Source organism: Balearica regulorum, chromosome 9 (genome assembly GCF_011004875.1).
Source record: "Balearica regulorum gibbericeps isolate bBalReg1 chromosome 9, bBalReg1.pri, whole genome shotgun sequence".
NCBI lineage: Eukaryota > Metazoa > Chordata > Aves > Gruiformes > Gruidae > Balearica > Balearica regulorum.
In genome coordinates, this window is record NC_046192.1 from 18,520,391 (window position 1) to 18,540,907 (window position 20,517).

Consider the following 20,517-nt stretch of genomic DNA (forward strand, 5'->3'; position numbering starts at 1 on the left):
CATTGTCTTCGTATCAAACACAGTTGTTATTTTCTGCCAGTATGCTGTAAATTCTTTACTGTCACATATCATGCAGTCTCATTCTTTTTTTTTTTTTAAATCTTTAAGTAAGTTTAAGGACCTTATTGCTTATTTTAATACTGTTGGCCACCTGCACTTCATTATTTCTTCTGAGGTTAGTAGTTTGCTCCCCCTGCCCAAAAAAAATCTTGCAGAATGTTTAAACACAACAAGACTTGCCATCAAAGCCCCTAGGAGTAGGAAGAGTCCCAAACATCCCAGATCATCAGTCTTTAAAGCATCTCCTAAAAGTCACTTGATTTAAAGCCATATACTTTAACAAGATTATCCTGTTAGATATAAGGTCACGTTCAAACAAAAACCAGCACTAAAATTAGTAATTCCTCCTGCAGCTTGTTGGTGCCTTTCACATTTTTACTTTCTTTTCTTAGACTAACCAAGACAAGGAACAAGAGGGCAGTACAAAACTACATGAGCTATTATATCATTCTTAGTGGAGCCCTCTTATTCTTGGAGATGAATTCTCTAGCGAGATTACCTCCTGGGGAGCCTTACAACTTGCTTAAATTAGGAAGTGCCATTTAGTCTCATAGGACTGCTTGGGATTAGTCTAGGAGAGCAATCCCCCTGCCCATTAGACACAAGAGAGTAGAAAAGCTATTTATCTTACTCCACTGCCTTGCTTGATCCAGAAACTCAGCCACCAGTTGCTAAAAGCTGTACTGCCCACGTTCAGCACAAACAGCGCCATGATGACAAGGAATGCAAAGGGGCCTCCAGCTGCCTGAATGTAGATACCATAAACAGACCAAGGGACAGAGCCTTTGCCTTTCTCTTCCAACTGGACCAACTGGCCTGTGGAACAAAACAGGAGGGAGTGAGGAAAGAAAGCTGTTCCATGAAGCTTCTGTAAGTTTGTGAACATACGCAAAGCTAGTAATTTTCAAACAGTACAGTACTTTCAGAAACAGACATTACTTAATATGTAGAACTCAATGGTTCAAACAGTTTTTCAAAAAGTCACATTTCCTCTACATAATCATTCATGTCATGGTATGTCTGAAAAAGTGTAATCAGCACAGACTTAAATACCAGGCTGGTATCAGCCTCACTATTGCTTTTTAAACCCTGCTGAAGTTCAAAGTTAGCATTAAACAGAGAGAACCACAAAACAGAGGTCAGATTTCCAATTCTTCATTCATAATTGCCACGTTCTGCCTAGGACTCTGCAAGCACCAAGCTATACACATTGGCCTCTTAGGGTAGGAGGGAGACAGAGTACTACAAGCTCCTTTGTGCCGACGGCATCTGACCAGCCGCAGCCTGACTGAACTTAAAAACATTGTGCAGGCACCCATATTTCAAGAATTAATGAATGTTCTTTGCCCACTGCCTGTGTCCTATCAACCACGCTGAGTAACCAGGACTTGAGACAGCTTTCAAAACCTGAGAGGTACATTAATAATACACTTTGAAAGTGAATGTTTTGAGCTTATTGGTGTATAAAATAATTACAGTCACAAATCTGATTACATAGTTACCCTCTTCCTTCTTTACAACTTTCTCCTTCTTCACAGACCCTGTTTTGGTACTTTTATCCTGGGGTCTTTTCAGTGAATTGTTTGTGTTCTTCTTTATATTAATCTGTAGGAAAACAATGACACTAAACATACTGGAGTAATTTGCTTTGACGTTTTCATATCTGAAGCCAAAATTTTTATAAGCTGCCTCCTAAGGACAAAGGCTTTCAATAGCTTAGCATTCATATCAAGCAGGATATTAACATCACCGTTATCACAGATGACTGCCAGCTCTGGTGGATTAAATTCTCCTCCTCTATTAATCTGAACCACTACCAATCTGTACGGGTAGTGTGCAAGGTTCATTTCCAGAATCAGTGATACTATGGCTGTACATGCCAGAGGAGTGACATCTCTACTACTGAAAGATACAATCCCCCTGTCCCTTGCAAAAATAACTCACAATTTTATCAAGAGACTTTTTTTTCCCCGAAACATTCTAACACCTTTCTCAGGAAAGTTCTCCAAGAACAAAGTCAGGTAACTTGGTCTTCCAGAAATCATGTCCAAACACTAAACTGCACACACAATTACTGTTCTAAACCCAGCCATCTTCCCACAAATGGAAATTACCTGTTCAGAGACAGCCTACAATAATTGAAACTTCCTACACACCATCTTCAGGGTCATCTTCTCACACATTACATGAGAAGAGACACCTCACATGTGAAACCACAGAGAAGCTAACTTTACTATCCATTTCTTCTTATCCCATAGGGAATGCAAGTTAATGCTCCTTCCATGAGCTAGTGTTTACAGAAAGACAGTGAAGGTCAGCCAAGCATGCAGACTGGAGACTCTCATGTTAACCATCATTACTTTAATCTTAAAACAGCAGAACCATAATCTTCATGCCTCAGAAAGGATATGCAGAGTAATGCATCATATTCTTTTGCTTCTTTAAATAACATCTCCCAGGAGAAAACTTCACCAAGCATCTTCTATATCTGTATATTTATAACAATGCTATCTTTTAAGAAACTTTTTTTTTTTAAATGTCTGGAACTTGTGAATAAGGAGCCTAAATAAATTGCTGATACACTTTTTAATCTCTTCTAACTAAGCAAAAATGCACACAACATTTAGAGAAGTAAATCATTGTCAAATAAAAGCAGCAAAGTTGCTTAGTCCAAAGAATAACTTCAGAAAACAAAGGTGAGAAAAATTAAATCGCTGAAAATTTAAATGTGTGTCCTACTGAATGGTTGTTGTTATTTTCTAGATTTACTTTTTTTCCCACCAACTAAAATACTACAGTTTGCATTTACAGCCATTGTTTCATAACAGAAGCAGTGTCAAGCAATGATTTTTTTTTCCTCAAACCCCCCTCCCAAAACAAAGCCTTTTTGGTTACATTTCCAAAATACTGTCACATCTAACTTTTGACAAGTTGTGTCGCTTTTGCTGTGCCTCAGTCACACCCTATGTGAAAAAGAAGTAACAAACCAGTAAGAATTTTTTCAGACAAAGGTTGGTCCAGGTCTGTGCTAATTTGGAGGTAAATTAAGAAGTGAGGTGTACAATAAAAGACACAAACAACAAGCTTCCTGCTCTAAGCATCACCAGAAGAGACGATACATTACTTTCATGTTCAATTCAGGAGCTCATTGGCAGAGTCCTCCGTACTACGCATTCCCTAAAAACAAACTGTGACTGCAAACACAAAGTGCTAATGAAGCACAGATTATTCTACAGGAAATCTATTGGTCAGATCAACACATGAATATGTGAAGCCATTTTCCAGTCTTCCAACTATGTCATTTGGTTTGTCTCATCAGAAAAGTCAACATTCAGAGCACTTCAAAATTAAAAAACAAGTACCTCAATATGTGGTGTTTCTCCCAGCTGTAGGTTATTAAAAATAGTTGCATAGTCCCCACTTAAATTCATCAGTTCTTCATGACTTCCTCGCTCAGTAATGCAGCCTTCTTTCATGAAGATCACTTCATCACAGTCAACAAGATACTGGAGAAAATGGCAGTAAGAACAAATCTCTATCATCCTGTCCAACAATCAAACACACTCCCATACAATTCTTTTTAGTAATTTATAGACATTTGCACACAACACACCTCTTGCCATGTAACAGGCATCTGATTTTTAAAGGTCCTGCATTGACTAGAGCACCATGATTACTCTCACTCTACACAAATAAAAAGTTTTCATGTCCTCTCAAAAACAATCTGTTATGGAAGACACAATTCAGAATACTTGAACACTGCAAATACTGATATACTAACTATTAATATTTCTATGCACAGAAGGCAGCAAAAAAATCTCAGAATACATCAATTCTGATTTACTGACATCAAATCTAAGGGTTTTCTGATGTGATGAACTAGCTTTATAGCAAGTTAGCAAAAGTGTTCTTGAACAAGGTATTTATTTCTCTGGTAAATTTTCTTTAGTATTGTTACCAGTCCTGATCAGACACCAAGCAGCACTGGTATCACATCAAATAGATTGTGCTACATGCATATTTGCAAACCTATTCTGTAAACATAAACCATGCATCCTATAGACAGACAGGGTTGTGCTGTAACAGGTCAGGGGATAGAAATTTCCAGTATGAAGGCAACTGACTAAACAGCATCTCAAGAAAGTCCAAGAAAGAAATATGAGAGATGTAGTACCTGAAGCTGATGAGTGATGAAAAGGACAGTCTTTGACTTCAGGTGCTTCCTTATTGCACTGTTAAAAATGTGATTTCCAACATGAGCATCTAAGGCACTAAGGGGATCATCAAGGATGTAAATGCTCCTGTCACTGTAGAGGGCTCGGGCCAGACTGATTCTCTGACGCTGTCCTCCACTCAGGTTAGCCCCTCGTTCACCAATCTGTACAGACGCACACACGTTATTTATTCCTACAGCACTGTGCAACACAGATATTCAAATCTCCAGGAATGAAGCAGACCACAATATTTTTTAACATACTTTTAACCCAAACCATTCTATGATTCTATGATATATACACACACACACCCACCATAATATTATATATTATTTTAATACATATATATCATAGAATAGTTTGGGTTGGAAAGGACCTTAAGGATCATCTAGTTCCAACACCCTGCCACGGGCAGGGACACCCTCCAGTAGACCAGATTGCCCAAAGCCCCATCCAGCCTGGCCTTGAACACTTCCAGGGATGGGGCATCCACAGCTTCTCTGGGCAACCTGTTCCAGTGCCTCACCACCCTCATCATACAGAATTTCTTCCTAATACCTAATCTAAATCTACCCTCCTTCAGTTTAAAGCCATTGTCCCTTGTCTTATCACTACCTCCCTTGTAAAAGTCCCTCTCCAGCTTTCCTGTAGGCCCTTTTAGGCACTGGAAGGCTGCTGTAAGGTCTCCATGGAGCCTTCCCTTCTCCAGGCTGAACAATCCCATCTCTTATTTAACTGTCCACTTCTTTGTGAAATGTATTATATGTTCAAACTCAAGGTTAATATACTTGAAATGTGGCAGTACTTTTTTTGCTTATTTTACTTTTTTTGTATTAACATAGCTATGCTTTTTTCTTAGCTATTTTAAATCAAGTTCAAATAGGTCCTGTTAAGGCAGCTAAATTTACAACAAAATGAAAAACTCCCAAACTGTCAACATCTGCATCAAAAACATGGCACAATTCTCAATAGCCGGCATTGATAAGCTCAAGAAGGTGCATTCAACAACTTGGTTTACATGCACACCAGACTGATGTTCCCCTCACTTCAGTCTAGTCTGCCAAACCAAAACTATACTTTTATTCACTTTATTCATGCATAATTAGTTTACTATAAGCAAAATTTATACCTCTGTCAGGTCCCCATTTGGAAGGATGGCTAGGTCAGGCCTTAGACAGCAACCATTCAACACCGTATTGTATCTAAAGAACAATTAGAAAAGTAGTAAGAACACTGTTGTTCCCCCCCCCCGCCCCAAGTATATAGCTACTACAGCATTATCTCACTTTCTACATTAATAGCAGACATTCCAGCAGCCTAAAACAAATGACCTGCCATGGATTCCCAGGAAGAAACTGAGGATAATAATTAATCACCTACTTCTGAAGTACTGTGAAGGTAAGGAGGCAATTTCTTTCCATTGACAGCTAGCACAGGCCACAGGGAAATCCTCCACTGGAGGAGGGCTGGGGAAGGTGCCAGCACACTGCAAACACTAGTTTTATTTGTAGGCTTTAATTGCAGTGTACTCTGCATTAAATTTTCGCACACTTGGGCCCAGAATTACTAAGCTTTCATGAAAATCAGCAAACGGTTCTGACAAACCTTTCTTCATCATATTCCTTGCCAAAAAGAATGTTGTCCCGAAGCGTAGCATTGAGAATCCAGGCCTGCTGGGCCACATATGCAAATGTTCCACTTACTGCAATGCTACCTTCCAACAGGGTCATCTGAAATTAAAAATAAACTGTGAAATTATGCTATTCCATGTTTAGAACAGACTTTCTTCTACAGAGTACAAATGAAGTAGGAGATAGAAAAGAGAAGAGCAGAAGCAGTCAAAACATTTCTCACCTGTCCTAGAATTGCTGAGATAAGTGAAGTTTTTCCACTCCCCACACTGCCACAAATTCCAACAAGTTTTCCCTAGACAAGAAAAAGAAAAAATTATGGTACTCGTATCTCATTCTCAATCCCTTTCAGAATTTGGACTACCTTTAGTACCTCAGAGGGGACAGTTGGACATTAATGACAGCTGAAAGAGAGACATAACAGACAGAAAAAAAGTCAGACAGTCAGTATTTTAACTCTCAAATAATAAAAATTGAATCCTATTCCACAGTGGACTAAAACTGAATCAACTCCACAGGTAAAAATGAATGTATTTTAAGATCAGCTTCCCTTTGACTTGGCCTGATATAGGCCCAGAGAATGCTGCACTCAGCCAAAAGCACCAAGGCCTGCCGGAACAGAACGTGCCAAGATGCTTTTGACAGTGATAAGGAAATATATAAAGAGGGAAAGACTGAAAGAAAAACAGAATTTAGGAGATGAGCATCTAGTAAAGCTCCTTGCCTACGAGATGCAGTTTGCTAAGGAACACGTACCAAGAAAAAGCTAGAATCCAGTCACTTTGAAGCATTTCTCTGCAATAAAATGGGTGGGTTGATATCTACATTAAACCATTATCCATTCATCAAAACTGATTTTGTTCCTTTTATTAAAAAAAGGTAAAGTGGACACAAAGGGTGTATAGCCATTTGTAGAACATGTTGCGGGCCTCCTCTTGTTTACAAACTTCTGACAGTAAACTGGCCTTTACATTTTCAAGTAACTGTGTACTCCTTTTTCAAGGCTCTTTTTTAAACTATATGCAACCTTCTCAAAAGTTTAAAATATAGGGGGTTTTATAGTTTAAAATAGTTTAAACTATCACTCCACTCATATGACTGCAGGAGACAATTTAACCATAAATATCTTGATAAATGCATGGACCCCATTACTACAGCATCCAAGTGCCAGACCGCAAAACTTTCATATTTGAAGATGTCATGTATTAAGTTCAGTGCTTTTTATTTGACATTTTACATGCTTTTAGCCATCTTGGAATAAGGACTCCAACTGCTTCTAAATTATTGAAAATCTCTGTGTCTTTTTACTGTACAAAAATTCTCAGGGAAGAAAATTGCACGTTCTTCAATGAAAAGCACTGTTATGCTCCATTAGAACACCTAATCACCTAAAATGTTCCCTCAGAATATAGCTGAAACCCTGCAAAATTATCAAACAGCTGCAGGAATACACCATCTACCAATACCCCACTGATACCCGTTGCCCTGCTGATTCTTTAAGCTTAATGGCTCATATACTGTACTGAGCACTACAGACAGCACAACCATCAGTTAGATACAAAAGCTATACAACCTGCAGTTGTTTCATAGGCTGTTCGCAAAGATCTAGTTTGCTAAAATGGCACAGCTGTTTACATCAAGATCAGACACTGCATCCTGGATACTGCGGTTGCCATGGATATTACAGAAATGCACAAAAGCAATATGCTCCACTTCATGCAAAAATACACAGCTCTATTCTAAGGGACAGCTGAAAATGAGGCCTTTTGAAAACTCAGATTTCCTCTTTTCTTCTCTTACCTTTTCTATCTCCAAGTCAATGTTGTAGAGAGTCCTCTGAAGTCGAAGGTTAACCAGGTGGATGATTTTGTTCTCCTCTTCAGGGCTAGGATGGTCATCATTGTCCACTAGAAGATGGCCCTTCTGCTCTGCCAGCACAGCTTGCTGTCCCTCATTCTGCAGCTTCATTTTCTCTTTCTTGCCCTTGGTGACTTTCTTGTCTTTTTTCACTTTGGGGGTCAACTTTGGTGAGCTCTGGACGCTGGCGTGGGAGAAGTCCCAAGCCAAGGTAGCATTTTTCACCTCTATCGCGGTGTGAGGATTGGCTGGTTTTTTCTTTATCATATGAACCTCTTCCATTAGAAATAAACTCTGATAGGAGTTGTGAGAGAGGTGTAAAGATGAGACACCTGATCAAGACTGGGAGACAAGCCTACGGCACACTCACGCAGCAAAACACATCAGGCTATATAGTAGGAGGAAGCTGAAGAGCAAAAGGTAGCTCATTAGTGTAAACTAACTCCAGGCCTGCTAAGTGGCCGGGGCATTCCTGGATGTGGTGGAAGTACTTAGATACACTAAGACTTTCACAGAACTGCAATACTCCAGATGCAATGTGAGAGGGGCTTATTCTTTTAACAGTTCTTTAACAGTTTGCAAATGCAGCTCTGTAATTTCCAGATAAAAAGACATGAGTAGAATACATGGGCTGGAGCGGTCACTTCGAGGGAAAGTGACTGACTTCTCCCGCACACCAGCTCATTATGGAAGGAAATGGAATGACTTAATTTCAGCCTTTACCCTTCAACTTTTCTGCTGGGAAAAAGTCATCTCACAAATTCAGCTGACCTATCTTGGGCTGTTTGACAATAAGAAGCCATTAAGTCCATTGTATCATGTTTTCCACCACATCCATCAGTATTTACAATCAACACAGATTAGGAAGAGATTTTTCACACAGTTTAATTACAAGATAAAATGTTTTTCACTTACATAATTTATGTTTTGAACTAAGAAGCTTTTGCAATTAAAGACTTCTCAATTCTCAGCCTTATTTACTCTTGCAATTGCTATGCCCGAATCATACATTCATAGGAAAGCTCAAACTCATTTACAGAGCCAAAAAGTCAAGTTACATTTTTACTGTGACATTAGAGTATCCCCATCTTGCGTTACACTCCCTACACTGATTACATTGTTTACAGTCGATTTGGGAGGTATTACAATTTCCTCTCTCCTTGTTGTCTATCCCCAAAACTCCCTTCAGTGCATCTGGATTTAAGAAAGCCTGATTTAGGGTGACTCAGAAGATTAAACAAAAATGCTCAAAAGCAATGGGATCTCAAAACCCTTCTGCAGATGCCATTCTTCTCACATCCAGATTTGTATCATGAATGCATTACACACAATACATGTATCTGGAAAGTTTGGAAGTTTGTGGAAACCTATTTGGAAATTTCTGCAATGTGCAATGCACTCTTGTCTTCAAGAGAGAAAAAATAAAGGCCTGTCCTCTGAACTCATACTAGAGTACACAAAGTGTATTCACTTCACAGGGATTGAAGGACAAGATAGGATTGTTTGTTACAAGGGTTTTAATTTTCTGCCATAGATTCCCTTTCATCAGATCACAACTGCATTTTATTCATATAGTGGAGTTTCAGTCCCTTAATCTGGTCTGGAAATACAAAACCTCAGTTTTTCATGACTACAAATAAAACTCTACTGGTTTGTGCAAAGCTGCCTACATAACATGACATTTCCAAACAGAATTTCATTAGCGAAATTTCATTGCACACATGTTGCACTGTTTTTTCATGCAGATGGTCTCAAAACAGAGTTCAAGAATCATTATACTGGGAGCCATCTAGTCCTGTATTCTACCTATTACAGTGGTCAACATCAAAATCCTAAAATCATTAAATAAGAATATTTTGCTTCCCACACTGGTATTATCTTAAACTTCTAACATTCCTTCACTAGATTTGTATCTCTCTTGCAGAATCCAATAATCTGCAGTGCTACATGTAAAGAAAAAGAACTCCTCGGTCATTAAAACATTACCTCACAAGTGTTCCCGTAGCATCTATTACACACATACAACACTCCACACTTACAGTTAAAACTGCAAGGCCAAATGACTGCTTACCTGAAATCTGTCAACAGAAACAGACGCCTCCGATAAAGACTTCACTGAGAAAGGCGTTACTTTTAGAGCAAAAGTCATTGAATTAAAGACAGTGACCACTGTAAATGCCTAAAAATGAGACAAGAAAAAGAATCACATTTGGATACAATATACTGACAGCTCCAACCTTCTAAAAGCTGAAATGTCACAGCAGCAATTCAAAGCCATAGAAAAGGCCCACAGTCCAAGAATAACCATTTTAAGATTCAACATATTCTTGAACAGCAGATCTACCCAACTCTTTCTCCAGTGCTTTGTAACAGACCAAGACAGACATCTTCAGTTTTTTGTAGGTCTACTGAAAGCAGCAGCTAGCAAATTCTACATTAGGCTATGACCTGTGAGAAGGCCCAAGTTCAAATCCTGTTTTAAGGCAGATTTGTGCTGCTTGCATCCAAGCACACTGTAAACCAAAACTATCCAGTAATCCCAATGCTCTATCTGAATAGCAAACAGGAGTGCTCATTCACATTCAGCTCAAAACCTGTCCTGGGGAAGGTCAGGACTGAAACAGCACCAAGAGCTTTTTGTGCAAAATGTTAAGACTACATCTGATGCTGTCACACCCATCAGATGTTCACTTCTGTGAGCAAGGCTGCAGCCTGGCCACACAGGGACAGCCACAAAGCAAAGAATATGACAAAGAGAAATGGCTCAGCAGAAAAGCTACTGTAGCAATATTGTAAAGAATATTCAAGACTGCAGTAAGTTACCTGAGCTGCTGTAAGATCGTAGCCAAGGATCATATGGACAGAGAAGGTCACCACACTGGCAATGACCACAACTATGGGAGCCACACCCACAGTGATGCTCTGGAAGTAGCCTGCGCGCTCTAAGATTTTACGTTCTTCCTCACGAATTTCTAGAAATATAAATAGGGGCACCACATTTGAAGTATGATTCGTGGGGTACATGCACAACAGACACTACCATAGCACTATAAACACTGAGTAAGAGAGGCTTAACTCTACACTTCAGCATTTATAACATTATATACCTGCTTATAAAGACCACAGTTACGGAGGAGCAAACTACAACAGTCTGTAAGTTTCCGTAAGAATAGAGGTCTTTTTACTTTATTTTAAAATGGAGCAGCCAGCATATTTATTAAATGATAAACATGGAACAAAAATTTAAAATTTAAGATTAGTGCCAAGTCACAAACATTATTATGCTAGAAAGTGAAACTCTAGGAGCAAGTCTGTTTGTCCAACCCATCATGCATAACAAATAAGAAGCCTGAAACGTGTTATTACGCTGCACGTACACCAACATCTTTGGTACTAAGCTAGGAGGACGCACCAGGCTACTAAGCAATGGGGAATCTGCACAAAAGGAAACATTTACAGATTGTGTGAACTCACTTTGAACATTCTGAGAAAACGGTTTGACCCAGGCATACATTTTAATGAACTTAATGTAGTTAAGAACTTCATTCATCTTCTGCACACGCTCATCTGTTGTTGATACACATTTTCTTCTGAAATAAGCTGTGAGGCGTGACACAAACATCTGAAACAAAAGGCAACACCACACAACATTAATGGCAACTCAGAAAGAACAAGTACATTCAACTCCTAATTACCAGAAAAAGCCAATTTTGAATCTGAAAAAGGGATCTAGGGATGGGGCAAGGTGACTGTTGTTCTAATATAAAAGGCAGGCTGGAAACACTGTTCACATCCTCCCACCCCATCTGCACTGAGCTCTAGACTGATGCTAGCAAGTTTCAACAAAAATAAAATCTGTGAAAATCTGTGTGGGCTTTTACCAACATTGAACAGTACCAGATTCGTTAAGACTGAAGACTACAAACACATTAACCTAAAGACATACCAAGTTGATCCTCACAGCAAATGAACACTAGAACCCATTTTAGCCAACCTTTTAACCTGGTCCCATAAGATAAAAGAGCGATCTGGTTTTGCACATACAGAACAATTTCTCTCTAAGTATCTGCTTCTCTTACATTCATCCTATTCCCAGTCTGAAATTCAAAACCAACACACTACTTTAGGAAGTTTTCAGCTCTTTGCCTTTCTTCGTACTCCTGCAATCTCTTTTGGAGTCCCCATCAATAGATAAGGACTGCTGAAAAGAACTAGAAAAGATAATCAAACTCCACTCCTCATCCTCCTCTTTAAAGTATAATTCCCATTATTTTAATCCTTAACGTTGGCCAGATAAAGGACCAAAGTGGACCTCACATTATTCAGCCTCCACACTTTTTAAAAAGTGTGTTATGAATACAGTGAGGAATCTTCAGCAGCCTTAAAGGGCATTTGAGAGGCAAGATTTTGACTTGAACTAGCTTATTTCACGTCTCAGCAGAAGTAGAGACAAGAGTACCTAATCAATACCTCTCTCCCAGATGAGGTGCTTTTCAACATCTTTTGTTGAGATCAGGAGTGATGTGCTCATGCAACACCAAGCCCCTGTACACAAACTGGAGACCTTGTGTCTTTCCAACCTCAACCACTAGCACCCGAGCATTTTGCAGTATAATTTAGCCATGCATATTTATCTTGGTCAAATCTATCAGTTTTCCTATTTCCACTTTCTCATTTTATCACTGAGTTTCCCATTTCCAAATTTGTGCTTCACACACCATCTTTAGAACACCTTCAATAACATGCAGTGCCATAAACAGGCTAAACCTAGCACATTTCAACACCTTCTACTTAGAACTATATGTATGTCTGACCTAATAAAAATGAAGCAGGTCTTAACTCTTTCCAACTCACCATTGCTGGGTAGAAAAGGATGAAGACAGCAGAGCCCAAGAAGCCTGTTGGACCCAGAATAATCACATTATAAACCATTCCTAAGATGGCCACAATAGGGCCCCCAGCCAACAAACTGCCAACTGCTGCAGCTTCAAACATCCTTTGACCATCGTTGGAACATACATTTATGAGCTGAAAAATACACATAACAGGTTATAAGATTTAAGGCACAACTCATTCTCAAAGGAATATATTGCATATCCCTTTTCACACCGCAATTCCCAATTGGAATTGGAGTGGTGAAGTCCACCACTAAGTGGTGAGAGCTTACCTCTCCAAGAGACTTCTCCTTGATGTTCTTCAGCTTAAGAATTTTCTTAAACGCCATTGTCAAGATAGCTCCACGCAGTCTAACCCCCGTGCGGTAATTCAAAGCCCAGGTTAGCGCAAGGGACCAAGATCGCACTATTTCCGTCATAAAGATGCCAAAAACTAAAAACAAGCTGTACTGCAGGTTGGACTCACTCTGTTGGGTATACTCCAAAAGATGTTTCACAACGAACGCCTACAGGAAGAAATGCAAGCTTGCATGAACACCCCATCATCCCAGAGGACCATGCAACAACTTTATGTTAAGTTAGAAATAAGTAGGCTACTTTGCTTTTAAAAGAGCCGTTTGAAATAGAAAGCATCTTCTTTCTAGAAGTAAAAGGTGTCAATACAAGGAGTACTGTAACACAAAGCCCTGCTGAGAGCCAAGCACTGAGTCAAATTTAGTAGGTAAAGAGAGTTTAATTTGGAACCATATTCCTCGCAGCACGCTTCTAATCCTCCGTGTCTTCTAACTTAACATAAATCTGTCAGTTAGCTGAAAGCAATGCATTATCGTATAGAAGAGTTTTAAAATATAGTCACTACTTATACATCTGCGCATATTAAGAAACATTCCTTTACGTGACATTAAGACCTTTTTTATTTTATCTTTGGTTTGCTTCAAACGTGCTTATTTGATAAAAAGGAACAATGTACCTACAGTTGTAGAGGGGAAGAGTGAGAAGGACATTTGCAAAACATTCCTGGAAATAAACATCAGCAGTTTAATAGTAAAGAAAAAAACAAGCAGAAAGCACAAGGTACGCAATACCACAAATCATTGGGGATAGGGGAGAAAGAAAAAGACAAAAAATTAACCATTCGATCCCTCCCCATACCCTCTCCCCCCAAAAACATAAACACTTTACCTCAGGAATCACATTTCAAACATCACCTGCAGAAAGAGGACAGCCCCCAGAACCACCGATTCCCACCTCCAGCTCTTTGTGGTCCAACAGCACAATATGACATCATACAACTCACAATCACCAGCAATATTAAATACTATTGACTGAGAAACAATATGCTTTTATTTCAAATAAAGTGCCATCTTAAATGGTAACATCTCAAAAACACTGTACAACAGGTAGAGCATTGTATAAATATACAATCTGCATATACAGGATAATTATAAAGGGCTGATATCTAACAGTCAGTCTTAGCCTCTAACAGACTAGATTTGAAGCTACACACAAAATTATTAAGGTACAAAAACAGAACAGTATTTGTTCATGAAGTCCAAAAGAAGTCAAACTTGCAGGTGCCAACAGAGGAGGCTTCAGAGGCTGCACAGATTCTGAAATCTGGTTTAAAAAGTATCCTACAGTAAGGCTTCACAGACAACAAAAGATTTCCTAGAGAGCTTTTCAACAAATGATGCTTTAAGATCCTGGTGCTTTTGATACGCTAGTACAGAGCAGAGAATTACCTTTGCCCACAACAAAAAGTAACAAAAAAATTCTGAGACCAAAGTAAGTATTTGAGAAGCCTTTCACATCATAGTCCGTTGAAGTCCTCTTGGCTAAACCAGGTTTTGCAAATAAGAGTTCTGTATAGTTTGAAGAGAGAGGAAAAAACCAAAACCCCACTACTTCAGCAAAGGTATTGATAGCTATAGCCCAGCACCAAATAACAGAAAAAAATGGAGATCAAATTCATCTGTTCTGAGGAAAATAATTCTGCACATCAGAACCAAGGAAACATGCTGTAAATAATTTTGCTCTTTCTTTTTCACAGGTGTGAATTAAAGCCAGATGTCCATCAGGTTCTAGAATGGCCACTGAGAAAATTTACATACCAATCCCTGAACAAATGTGAGGAGCTCACATTCACAGATCTATTGCATTCCATCTTTCTCCTTACTTGGATTTAGTTTTACATCAACTGTTTGGACCACAACTGCATACAGTTGGTTTGCAGTTACTAAGAAGACTACTGACTTCTTTTTCCAGTATACAATCCAGCATATGCAACCGAGTCACTGAGCAACTGGGGTGAAAATCCCCCTTTTTCCTCACGAGCTGTAACTCAGCATGGTCGCAGACTGCAAACATTTTCTTGCACACCACAGCATTGCTGAAAGTCTCCAAGAGAGGATGTATAAAGATAGCAGATGTTTCCTGGGGTCTCATTCCTCCCAAAACCTTTTAGTGCCATTTTTCAGCACTGTTTTATAGATTCAGCATCTCCCGTGATGAAATAGAGACCAGCTTACATTATACCCCCATTTTTTTTTTTTTCCGGAAGAAAGAAAAGAGGAAACAGCAGATTAAAGAATTTTTAAAAGGGAAGGGGAAAAAAAAAGTCACACAGAATTAACATTTACATCTGAACACATACTATTTGAATTCAAACTAGTTTAATGAAAAGAATCCAGCATAAAGTTATTTACAAAAAAAGAAAGTTACAGTGCAAAAACTAAAATTCAAGCTAATGGGGAAAAGGGAACTCCTGTGACTATTACCGTAGCAGTTGGTACTAGCTGCTTGGCTGTCTTAAGCATTCCCATTGAATAAACATTACCTTACCTTTGCTCTTGGCGTTGGCTCTGTCCAGCAGGACTGTCTCATTCTGACGCAGAAAACAGCCATCCTGAAAATTCTAAAGAACAGCTTCTGTCACTGGTCCCACTGCAGCGCCAGCGTCCCCGTTGCAGCCAGCGTGCGACAGCACAGGGCAGGCTGCAACTGGAGCCAACTGGGAAATCGGGAAACTTACCTCCAACAGCTTACCACTCCCCCCTCCAAGAACTGACCAAACTGTCAAGCTGTACTCCACTAAGATAGCAAGTTTCCCCATCTCCCAAACAGGAAGAATAGCTCTGAACAGTTGCAAACAAGTACATTGTTCAGACCCGGAGTTAAACTGATTATGTTTAGCAATCAAAAAGCTTCTTTGCTCCTCAACTCAAACATGAAAGTTTTGGTAACTGATCAAATGGCAGCAAATATTCACTGGAGATAAATAGTATCTCATCTATACTAGTATATTCTGATGGTTATTACAAGGCAGTCTGACACATGCAGCTGTCTCACCAGGTGACGGGTTTGGATACTGTGCCAGATGCAGAATTTATCAAAATAAAAGGAAGATCCTTGAAGGATCTATCTGATATTTAAAAAAAAAAAAATTAAAAAAATCAAACTCCACAGGAAGTCTGCAACAACTCCTTTCCAGTTATAACCATCACAACGCTCACTAGCAGAGCCAGAGCTGTTGGCTGGCATTTCAAGGTCACAGACATTCAATTAAAATTTTTCAAGTTTAACATAGCGTTTAACTCCATTTTGATAATTTTTACCAATATGAGGTAAAGTCAAGTGCTTTTCCTGATCTCCCTTTTCACCTTCAGGTGACTAAAAGGGTGTAACAATACAAGAAAGCACTGATACTTTTGAGGAGACAGCATAGGCATATCTATGAGGCATGCCATTTTAAAAAAACAGGGAGGAGGGATGGTAAAGACTTATTTTTCATGCCAAATGATGGAACCAAAAGGGAATTGTTCCTTATTCAGAGAAATGAATAAGGTTGCCTGTAAATGGGCAAATGTCTACACATAATTTTAAATTACCCAAATCAAGCATCAATTGCAGCAGTAGCCCCCAGCCTAGTCAAGCTGGTTTGTTTTTCTACTTCCCCTCCCGCTCTCTTTCATTCAGCAGTTCGGCTGAGACAAATTGAGGAAATTACACTACAGAAATTAGGGGCAACCCTGCTGCAAGTTCTTTGCTAAAGATAAAACCTACTAAAGCCCTGTAGTGAAACAATGACAGAAGCTCTTCTTGGGGAAAACTAATGCTGTTAAAACCTTAATCATGATTTATTGTTAATTACCAAAGCATGTTCATATGTTTAATAATACAAGCTACTAAAAATTATTACCAAGAAAACAATACCACAGAAACATTTATTGTTATTCATATTACATGAAACAAGGCAAACTTTATCAAGGCTTAAAAAGCAGAACATCATTTTGATAAGACATTTAAAAGCAGGAAAACATTTTAAAAAGACATTTCACCTAACAGTGCACCCAAGTGTACTTACCCAAGAAATGAACCTTCAGCTTACCAGCACACTGAAACGTGTACTACTAGCAGTAATACTGCTCCTACTCCTCAAGGGAAATGTGTAGAGAATAAATTTAGTCAAAATTTCAACTGTAAATCTGCACAGCACGTGCAACAAACAGGTGACAAAAAATGGTGTGAATGTCAAGTCTCATATGTTGTTATCTTCATTACGACCCATAGTAACAAACAGCAGCAGTTCCTAGAGGCAATAACGTAGTCTAACATTTTGACGTGAAACCTGTCTGACCATTCTCTGTAGGATCAGTAAAGACTATACCCACAGACTTCGAGACCTGCTCACATTAGTTTAAGTAGTGCTCTAAGAAAATTGTTTTGTTCCACTTCTTGAAGACTGTGCTATTAATGCCAATAATCTAAGATTAGCATTTTATCAGATTGAATTTTATTCCAAGATAAATTTACAGAATTGCAAAAAGAAAGCCATTAAAAGACCTGTGCGTAAAAATTTTATGCAAAACGACCACATACCAGTTAAGAAGAAACTTTAAACTATACTCAAAACCAAAGAGAAAAAACCAAGTATGCATTTCCTCCGAGATACCTAAACACCCCCTCCCTTCTCCAAGAACTTGGCCTCAGTATTCAGCAACTGATCCACCAGCTGTAGGAAACCTATCTTGAATTATTGTATCACTCTGGAATTTTGCCTCAAAATTTCTAGCTAGTCAAAACATTTAAGTAATTCTGCAATGACACCTTAAGATTTTACAGTTGGCCATGAGATGGAGCCCTCTGGGGTTGTTAAAAAAAGGATGGATATTACTTACTGGTCCACTAAAACCAGCGAGCTGCGTGATCATCAGACACACTATGGAAATGATGAGCCTGGTGCGGCAGAAAATCCACACAACCCTCCGGAGAGAAGCATTGTCGGGCCCACTTTCTTTAAGTTCTTCCTGCCACAGTCTCTCCAGCCTAATAAAACCAGAAGCCTCATATTATAAATTTTTCACCATGAGAGAAGGTACAATCTCATAGGTAGTACTTTGTGAAAACTCCAAGCACTTCCTAGCTCAGAGTAACAAAAATTAGTATATATCAGGAGACATAAATACATGGTACATTCTGTGAGGTAAAGACAAATATCTTCATCTTGAAATATCTATGTTGTGTTACTTCTGCAGAAAAGAGGGATGAAAAACACAATGCCTTTTGCTTTGCCTGGAGTCTCTTTGGCAATCTTAATATACTGACTTGGCACAGTCTTTCCTTGCTGATCTGACAGAAGACTTGTGGAGTCAAAACCTGAGAAAAATTCTCATTAGCCGTAAAAGGTTAGCCTGATCATAAAATCTGACCCATATTCAAATCATCTTGCTACAGTCAGTATTACTTTTCATTATTTTATCACAAGATTTTTTTCAGTGTAGCCTTGAGGAAGAACCTTGTTTTAATAAAAAATAGTTTAAAAACATGCAAAAACAGAAAAACAATTGCAAAACACTCCTGGAGACAGAATCCTCTAAGTTCACTGAAATCAGCAAGAGTACAGAAATGATGCAGCAGGAGGAAGTGGTCTATGAAGGATAAAACCAAATTCCACTATTCTGAGAAAGGCAGAACAAAGTATCACTGCAGCTTTTCAAGGGCAACACTATATCATTGCCTGCGAATTAACATATTAAAAAAAAAAGGAAACAAGAAAATAATAAGGAACAAGATGTCTCTACCTTCTGCAATTGACATCTGAAGACTCATGCCTTGATAAAGACCATATATCATCCATAAACAATTCCCCTTTCTTGTATGCTCTGTGGGCCAAAGGAGTGAGCCAGGAGAAGGTCATGCAGGAGAAAAGCCCAGCATTATCAACAGGGTGCTGGTGTCTAAAAGAAAAAAAAAAATCACAAACAAATGAAAAAGGAAACAGAATTGTAAATCCCTGAGAAAAACAAAGCCTCCTCTCATTGAAAGTACTCAGAGTACCAAATGGCCTTTGCCAGGCATACTCGCTAAACAAATTCTAACGTTCTCAGTATCAGTCAGCAGACCTGCAGCTGCAATCCTTCTTTGTGAGCTGTTTGAAAAGCAAACGCTGCAGCAGTTCTTTTGTAGCCTAAAGACTTACTTGGAAGTAGTCCGTATGGGTTTCAGCACATTCAGGCCATGGTGGTATTTGCCCTTGTGATGCTCTTCATCCAGCATTCTCAGCTGGGAATGCACAGAGGTGTCCAGTGGTAGGCCTTCTGCCCGAGCAGCTGCTTCCAAGGCATCCTGGCATTCAATCTGCTTTTACAAGAAAGACAGCAGAGTCAGACTTCAAAACTATGTTTAAAGTCCATGACTCCTCACTCCAGCAATTTTGCACCTCTTTCTTCTGTAAATTATCGAGCAACAGCAATCACTATCATTTAAATGTCTTAGAGGACAGGCTTCAGCCTGGCAGCAAAAACATGGAAGGCACACACATTCTAGATCTGCATTAGATTGCTGCATTTGTGAAACATAAATTAACACCAGTATTGTGCCTGTGCATTCAAAGGATAAATGGACAGACCAGACTAATCTTGCATCCTGCCACAGGAAATACAATAGAGGAAGATTACAAAATCAAGTACCTATGACATCAGTTCAGGAAGTCAATGACTGGCTTATGCAGTGAAATTAAGACATACATTTTTGATGAATTTACACTCTCTTAATATAACTTAGATATTGTTATCCACAGAAAATTCAAATTATTTGCAGAATACTACTAAACTCCCCTCTTCAAAAATACCTTGGATTAGATAAAAAAACAAATACACGTTAAGCTGAATTGTACTTTCTTTCGTCATGTTTCCTGCTTTCTCTCTTTCTTTCCCTAAACTAAAGGGAGCAAACATGACAATTTTCTGTGCTCCCAGCCACACTTCTCAATGGCTCGGCAACTTTATTAACAACCACTTAAAAGGCAAGCCTTCTCTCCAGAGAGTTTTTCCACAGCCCTAGTGATAGGCAGACCTAAATATTAATCTAAGAGGAGAAAGGAAACAGCAATGATATAGAGTAGTCAAAATGCTGCAGCGTTCAAACAAACCTTTAGATCAGAATCTAGATGTGGCAAAACTATCTGAGGAGATTAGCTTGCTATCTATACTTGCAGAGGACTCGCTACTGGTTCTGCTAAATTAATGGATGATTTATGCAGTGCCATGTTAACCTGTTTGTATTCTAGTGTGGGTTGTTTTGTTTGTTGGTTTGGTTTGGTTTTGTTTTTTTTTTTAAATGGAGCTACTTTGTGGAAAAAACTCAGTTCTGAGGTAAAAATCTTCTGGGGTATCTCACAGAGATACTATGTTTACTCTTATTAGATGCCTTACCAGAGCAAAGTTATTTTCTTTCTTTGAAAACAGCAACTGTAAATGCCTTATAGCCACCTAAAAACACAGTAACTGCAAAGCACTAAATGCATATCAATAGCAAGCACTTGGTTCCTGGCATTGCATCATGTAATTTTTGTCAGAAATG

The 20,517-nt window shown here is 38.9% G+C and overlaps 1 protein-coding gene across 6 annotated transcripts in view; it reads right to left on the reverse strand.

The window, feature by feature from the left end:
* ABCC5 (ATP binding cassette subfamily C member 5) overlaps nt 1-20,517 on the reverse strand; it is a 73,358-nt gene that overhangs the window by 36,020 nt on the left and 16,821 nt on the right. For 3 of the 6 annotated variants that reach the window (XM_075761404.1, XM_075761398.1, XM_075761397.1), the window contains exons 3-18: nt 19,136-19,296; nt 18,738-18,893; nt 17,835-17,982; nt 12,930-13,163; nt 12,617-12,790; nt 11,237-11,384; nt 10,586-10,734; nt 9,834-9,941; nt 7,706-8,056; nt 6,129-6,200; nt 5,880-6,004; nt 5,404-5,476; nt 4,235-4,438; nt 3,423-3,566; nt 1,563-1,665; nt 692-876 (exon numbers count right to left, since the gene is read on the reverse strand). In XM_075761404.1, the coding sequence (XP_075617519.1) occupies nt 692-876; nt 1,563-1,665; nt 3,423-3,566; nt 4,235-4,438; nt 5,404-5,476; nt 5,880-6,004; nt 6,129-6,200; nt 7,706-8,056; nt 9,834-9,941; nt 10,586-10,734; nt 11,237-11,384; nt 12,617-12,790; nt 12,930-13,163; nt 17,835-17,982; nt 18,738-18,893; nt 19,136-19,296 (2,535 nt within the window). Of the gene's footprint in view, nt 1-691; nt 877-1,562; nt 1,666-3,422; nt 3,567-4,234; nt 4,439-5,403; nt 5,477-5,879; nt 6,005-6,128; nt 6,201-7,705; nt 8,057-9,833; nt 9,942-10,585; nt 10,735-11,236; nt 11,385-12,616; nt 12,791-12,929; nt 13,164-13,627; nt 13,647-17,834; nt 17,983-18,737; nt 18,894-19,135; nt 19,297-20,517 lie in introns of those variants that run through there. The other 3 variants (XM_075761399.1, XM_075761400.1, XM_075761401.1) reach the window with 2 other exon arrangements.